The 6,948-nt window shown below is 50.9% G+C and overlaps 1 protein-coding gene and 1 pseudogene across 1 annotated transcript; both read left to right on the forward strand.

Annotated features, from left to right (window-relative positions):
• The first annotated feature begins 248 nt into the window (after positions 1-248).
• On the forward strand, positions 249-2,291 carry LOC116905329 (probable ATP-dependent RNA helicase DDX41). Its single transcript, XM_032908225.1, has one exon. The coding sequence runs from the start codon at positions 264-266 to the stop codon at positions 2,127-2,129; it is 1,866 nt and encodes a 621-aa protein (XP_032764116.1). The 5' UTR covers positions 249-263; the 3' UTR covers positions 2,130-2,291.
• Positions 2,292-2,335: 44 nt separating this feature from the next.
• LOC116906167 lies at positions 2,336-5,108 on the forward strand (annotated as a pseudogene).
• Positions 5,109-6,948: the final 1,840 nt, after the last annotated feature.

Raw genomic sequence — 6,948 nt, forward strand, 5'->3', positions numbered from 1 at the left:
GGCTGTGTGCATAAATTTGATAAAAAGAATTCTTTCCAGGGTTCGAGGTTTCTAGATCGCCTTGCCTGGGTGGTGGACACAGAGGGAGAGAAGGCACCTTCTCACAAAGGACTCGGCGGTCCTTCTGTTTTTTATTTACTGAAGAGGAAAATCAAATATATTGTCAACACAGACCAAGCCAGAAGGGAAGCCCGGCAGAGAGAATTGAAAAAGAACAAAAGTGGTTTTTTCAGCCCTGGCACTGTGCATGTGTGCGGCCTACGATGGAGGAGTGGGAACCCGAGCGGAAGCGAGCTCGCAGGAACGAGGCGACTGTGGGTGCGAGCTGCTCCGAGGACGAAGATGAGGACTACGTGCCCTACGTGCCATTGCGGCAGCGCAGGCAGCTTCTGCTCCAGAAGCTGCTGCAGCGAAGACGCAAGGGAGCTGCAGAGGAAGAGCAGCAGGACAGTGGCAGTGGCAGTGAGCCCCGAGAAGATGAGGACGACATCCCGCTGGGTCCTCAGTCCAATGTCAGCCTCCTGGATCAGCACCAGTACCTCAAAGAGAAGGCTGAAGCACACAAGGAGTCCGCCAAGGAAAAGCAACTGAAGGAAGAAGAAAAGATTCTGGAGAGTGTGGCTGAAGGCCGAGCCTTGATGTCAGTGAAGGAAATGGCCAAAGGCATTACCTACAACGATCCAATCAAAACTAGTTGGACACCCCCACGCTATGTCCTGAGCATGTCAGAAGAGCGGCACGAGCGTGTTCGGAAGAAGTACCACATCCTGGTGGAGGGAGACGGTATCCCGCCACCCATCAAGAGCTTCAAGGAAATGAAGTTCCCTGCAGCTATCCTTCGAGGCCTGAAGAAAAAGGGCATCCTCCACCCAACACCCATTCAGATCCAGGGCATCCCTACCATTCTGTCTGGTCGGGACATGATTGGCATCGCCTTCACGGGGTCAGGCAAGACACTGGTATTCACACTGCCCGTCATCATGTTCTGCCTGGAACAAGAGAAGCGGTTGCCTTTCTCCAAGCGGGAAGGGCCTTATGGACTCATCATCTGCCCCTCGCGAGAGCTGGCTCGGCAGACCCATGGCATCCTGGAGTATTACTGCCGTCTGCTGCAGGAAGACAGCTCCCCTCTCCTGCGCTGCGCGCTCTGCATCGGGGGCGTGTCTGTGAAGGAGCAGGTGGAGACCATGCGACATGGTGTGCACATGATGGTAGCCACACCGGGACGCCTCATGGATTTGCTGCAGAAGAAAATGGTCAGCCTAGACATCTGCCGCTACCTGGTCCTGGATGAGGCTGACCGCATGATCGACATGGGCTTTGAGGGTGACATCCGTACCATCTTCTCCTACTTCAAGGGCCAGCGGCAGACTCTGCTCTTCAGTGCCACCATGCCGAAGAAGATTCAGAACTTCGCCAAGAGCGCCCTGGTCAAGCCTGTCACCATCAATGTTGGTCGTGCTGGAGCAGCCAGCCTTGACGTCATCCAGGAGGTGGAATATGTGAAGGAGGAAGCCAAGATGGTGTACCTGCTTGAGTGCTTGCAGAAGACGCCCCCACCTGTGCTCATCTTTGCAGAGAAGAAAGCAGATGTGGATGCCATTCACGAATACCTCCTGCTCAAAGGAGTTGAGGCGGTGGCCATTCATGGGGGCAAAGACCAGGAAGAGCGGACCAAGGCCATTGAGGCATTCCGGAAAGGCAAGAAGGATGTCTTAGTGGCCACGGACGTGGCCTCTAAAGGCCTAGACTTTCCTGCCATCCAGCACGTCCTCAACTATGACATGCCTGAAGAAATCGAGAACTATGTGCACCGAATCGGCCGCACTGGGCGCTCGGGAAACACGGGCATCGCCACCACCTTTATCAACAAGGCCTGCGATGAGTCAGTGCTCATGGACCTCAAAGCCTTGTTGCTGGAGGCCAAGCAGAAGGTACCACCTGTTCTGCAAGTGCTGCACTGTGGGGATGAGTCCATGCTGGACGTCGGAGGAGAACGGGGCTGCGCCTTCTGTGGAGGCCTTGGTCATCGCATCACTGACTGCCCCAAACTCGCAGCTATGCAGACCAAGCAGGTCAGCAACATTGGCTGCAAGGACTACCTGGCGCACAGCTCCATGGACTTCTGAGCTTCCTGCTCCTCCCCAAGAGTCCAGTCCCAGGTCATCAGCCATGTGCACACCAGCCCTCAAGACAGGAAGCCAGCCTCCTTGGCCCAGCTGGCCTGGGCCACCCCAGTGTTCTCTTCCCCAGCTGCCATTAAAGCACAATCCCTTTAAAAAAAAAAGAAAAAGAAAGAAAAAGAAAAAAGAAAAAGAACATAAAACAGCACATGATGGTTCGAGCTGTGGCTTTGAAGATGAAAGATCCCAAACAGATTATCCGGGACATGGAGACCCTGGATGCAATGGAGTCTCCTGCCAGGACAGGCTTCTCTCCAGAGGACTGGATTGTGGAACCACAGACTCTTGCTAAACTTAGAGGGAAGAGCAATGTCCACTGTCAGGTGTTTTCCAAGTCCCGTTCCAGGAGCCTCCTAATGTTTGCCTGCAGGGATCCACCACACAACGCGTTTCTTTATAATCGACCAGGACGTGAAGGAATGAACGCTGCCCACCCCTGTTCCCTTTGACACCACCACATCCTCCGTCTCGTCCCCTCTCTATTTTGGGAAATCTGTAAGGGAGGTCTTAGTTTCTCGTTTTCACTCATGTGCAGTTGGGACTAGAGTAGAAAATTCTGGAGGAAAAAGATTATTCGAACTTGACTTTTGTGATTGAGTTATTTTTAATATTTTACTGTAAATATTTTGTGATATTTTCCTTGTACTGAAATAGATTACAATATCCCTTAATAATTCAACGCTTGGTATGTGAGAAGAAATATACGAATCTGGGATTAAAGATAATTTTCCAAAAGCTAAAGTCTTTGCATGTTTTATAAAGAAATAAAATGTTGCATATCAAGATAAAAAATGCTTTCCAAAATAGATTTCAAATGAGACCTTATTTCAAATATAAATAGTTTAAAGGTCAATGATATGGAATGGTGCCTGCTGGGAAACCCTGAGGGTGCCCCTCACAAAAGGCATCCTGCACTGTGAGCACAAGGGACTGATGAGACTCTAGCATGATTTGGAATAATGCATCTCATTTCCCACACTGTCTTGTTACTCCGGATGGGTGGTAGATCACATCCCACCCACCACCTCACACCACAAGCCAGATATGGCACCCCCTTGGATAATTCACCATCCTCTAGATCTGCTTCAGGCCAAAACCAATCCTCACTCCTTAAGTCTCCTGGCACAAGTACCCCGCAATCCCCTCACCCTCAACAGCAAATGGAACCCAGAGCACGCGTGAGTCCCCGTTCACAGAGCCTATGGCGCTTCAGTGCTCTCGGGCTATCAGAGTGGAGGGTTGCATCTGAAACTACAAATTGGCCAGCAGAAGGAGAGCAGCAGAGGGCCTGAGGCTGCAGCAGGAGGAGCAAGAGAGGAAGGTGCGAGCCCTCTCAGAGGTGGCATGCCAAGAGCTGGAGAGGTTTGACCAGCTGAGGGAGCAGAAGCTGCAGAAGGACTTCCCGGACTTACAGGACATGATGGAGAAAGAGAAGCCCTGGGCCGTCAGAGGAAGCTGAGAGCTGAGCAGGGCCTCAGAGCCAAGCTTCTCGCCCTAAAGCTTGGAGAGGCAGAGCAGCAGCAGAGAAGCAGGCAGAGCAGGAGCTCCGACCCTGCAAGAGGAGGTCCTGCGGCTCAACTGCAGCTGGAGGCCTCGGTTCAGAGCACAGAGACCTCCTGAACGTGGACCTGTCTGCCTTCCAGAGCTTGGGGCAGCTGTGCAGCTTCATCTCCGGACTCCTTCCCACCACCTTGGACACTGGCTTTCCCACAGCAGAGAACCAAGCTGGGGCTGAGGGAGCCCTGCAGGAAATGAGGGACCTCCTCATCCATTTAGAGCAGGAGATCTCCAGAGCCACCCAAGTGAAGGAGGAAAAGGAGGGGGAAGACTAAGGAGGGGGAGGACGAGGAGGAGGAGACCCTTGTCAAGCCACAGGAGTCCTAGGGGCACCCAGGCCCAAGGGTTCCTGCCCAGACCTCTGCGCCCAGCCCAAGCCCAGCAGGGACTCAGGCGAAGGAAGACCCGCAGCTGCGGGTCCAGTATGGGACCAGGCAATGGTACCAGCGACTTCAGGATGCTTCTGCCAAATGCGAGTTGGCCTTCGAGGACCTGAGCAGCAGCAGGGACAGTCAGGACAGAAGGATCAAGATGGACTTGCAGAAGGCAGCCACCATCCCAGTGAGCCAGATCTCCAGCAGCGCAGGTTCAAAGGTCAAGGAGGTCTTCGACAGACTCCACAGCCTGCTCTCTGGACAGCCTGTGCAATCTGGTGGGCGTCCCGTGTCTGTCAGTCTTCACCCTCAGGGGCTGGACTTTGTCCACTACAAAGTGGCCGAGAAGTTGGTCAAGCAAGGGGAGTCGGAAGTGGCCTCTCACCCCGAAGCGGCCTTCCCCATTGCGGCCGTGGCCTCTGGGATCTGGATGCTCCACCCCAGAGTGGGAGACCTCATCCTTGCTCAGCTCCACAGGCAGTGTCCCTACTTCGTTCCTTTGTACCCAGCCTCTAAGGAAGCGATGGGTTTGACGATTATTAATGGAAGCTTGGCTACAAATTGACATATTCCAAGGTTGAGCAACAGGACAATATTCTACAACAGATGACTGCGATGATTCATTTATCTGCCACAATCATCCTTTTCCAGCGGCCTAACAAAGCAGGTCAGAGCCTCACCCTCATGGCTTACATTATGACTGGTGGTCACTGGCACAGGCCTTAAACTTGGAGCCTTTCCTGGATGTGATAGCCACTCTCCTGTTTCACTTCCTGGAGGTGTGTGGGACTGCCCTCGTGAAGCAGTACCAGGTCCAGTATGGAAGATGGTCCTTGACATTAGAGAGGACTACCTGCCCAGAGTTAAAGCCATCATGAGCTCAGGACAGATGGGCTCTGTAGTGCGTCTGCAGCAGTTCTTGGACGAATGTCTGCAGCGCAGGGAGATCCCTGTCCTCAGAGGTTTTCTGAAGTCATCATTCTGTAGGTCTTGATGTCCTTCTGAACACTATGTCTGAGGGCAGGGGTTGGGGGGTTAACAATAAAGCAGCTGGTTTTGAAGAATCCTGTCAGGTTGAGAAGTTCGTCTGTGTGTTTTTCTTTACCTGTACCGTGTGAGTGAGGCTCTTGTGCTTGACAGCCGTTTGTCAGTCTCTTGGCAGCTTAGGTAGTTCTAGAGGGGTCACAGACACATCCAGAACAGGCCTTTTCCGTTTTCACAAGTATAAGGAGGGGTGAGAAAGGGGCACTTGGCACTTAGCTGAACCTTTCCTCTCTAGTGTCCTTCAGGAGATGGCTGACCATTTGCTCGGCTCTCAGCTTGTAGAAAGCCAAGGTGCGTCTGTCTTCTTTAAGGCCTCTGCCACCTGGGCCCTGTTTCCAGTACTTAGGCCCAGTCCATGTAGCCAAACACCAGCTGATCCTCCCACCCACTTTCATTTTCCTGCTTTTTTGCCTATATATTGAAATTTCTTCAGTGCTTCCTCTAGGACCCCTTTGGGATGGCAGTACATGCTTCAACTTTTATGAGACCACTGAGTGGAGTCCCTTAAGTCAAGCTCGAGAGGATAATTCTTTTAGGCCCCTCTTACCTGGAGGATAATTCATGATCCTCTAGATATGCTTCAGACTGGTACTAATCCTCACTCCTTAAGTGTCCTGGCATAAGTACCCTGCCAATCCCCTCACCCTCAACAGCAAATGGAACCCAGGGCACATGTGAGTCCCCGATCATAGAACCTATGGCAATTCAGTGCTCTCAGGCCTTCAGAGTGAAAGGATGCCCCTGAATGTACAAATTGGCCAGCAGAAGGAGAGCATCAGAGGGCCTGAGGTGGTTGCAGGAGGAGCAAGAGAGGACCGTGCATGCTCTGGATGTGTCTCTCAGGAGAGATCTATATCCAACCCCTTTCATGATGCACTTTTTAGCTTCATCAATCTTACCTAGCTTCAGTGGCTCTATACCTATGGTCCACATGTGGGGCAGGCTCTGAATGCCGTTCCTTAAGTCGCTACTCTAACCTTTACTTCCACATCTCCTCCTATTGACATTTTTTCCCCTTTCAAGAAGGAGTGGGAGCATCTATATTTTGGTCATCCTTCTTCTTGAGCTTCCTGTGATCTATGGATTGCATCTTGGGTAATTCAAGCTTTGGGCTAATATCCACTTATCAATGAATGCATACAAAGTGTTTTTTTCTGTGATTGGGTAACCTCACTCAGGATGACATTTTCTAGTTCATTCCATTTGCCTATGAATTTCATGAAGCCATTGGTTTTGATAGCTGAGTAATATTCCATTGTATAAATGTACCACATTTTTTTGAATCCATTCCTCTGTTGAAGGGCATTTGGGTTCTTTCCCAAATTTGGCTATTATAAATAAGGTTGCTATGAACATAGTGGAGCACGTGTCTTTGTTGTATGTGGAAGCATATTTTGGGTATATGCCCAGCAGTCGTATAGCTGGGTCCTCAGATAGTGGAATGTCCAATTTTCTGAGGAACCTCCAGACTGATTTCCAGAGTGGTTGTGCCAGTTTGTAATCCCACCAACAATGGAGGAGTGTTCCTCTTTCTCCACATCCTTGCCAGCATCTGCTGTCACTTGAGTTTTTTATCTTAGCCATTCTGACGGGTGTGAGGTGGAATCTCAGGGATGTTTGATTTGCATTTCCCTGATGACTAAGGATGTTGAACATTTCTTTAGGTGTTTTTCTGCTTTCGATATTCCTCAGCTGAGAATGCTTTGTTTAGCTCTGTACCCCAATTTTTATGGGGTTATTTGGTTCTCTGGAGTCTATCTTTTTGAGTTCTTTGTATATGTTAGATATTA

This window comes from Rattus rattus, chromosome 7, assembly GCF_011064425.1.
Source record: "Rattus rattus isolate New Zealand chromosome 7, Rrattus_CSIRO_v1, whole genome shotgun sequence".
NCBI classification, from domain to species: Eukaryota; Metazoa; Chordata; class Mammalia; order Rodentia; family Muridae; genus Rattus; species Rattus rattus.

Coding starts and splice junctions, on each gene's coding strand:
- LOC116905329 (XM_032908225.1), top strand. CDS start 264: ATGGAGGAGTGGGAACCCGAGCGGAAGCGAGCTCGCAGGAACGAGGCG.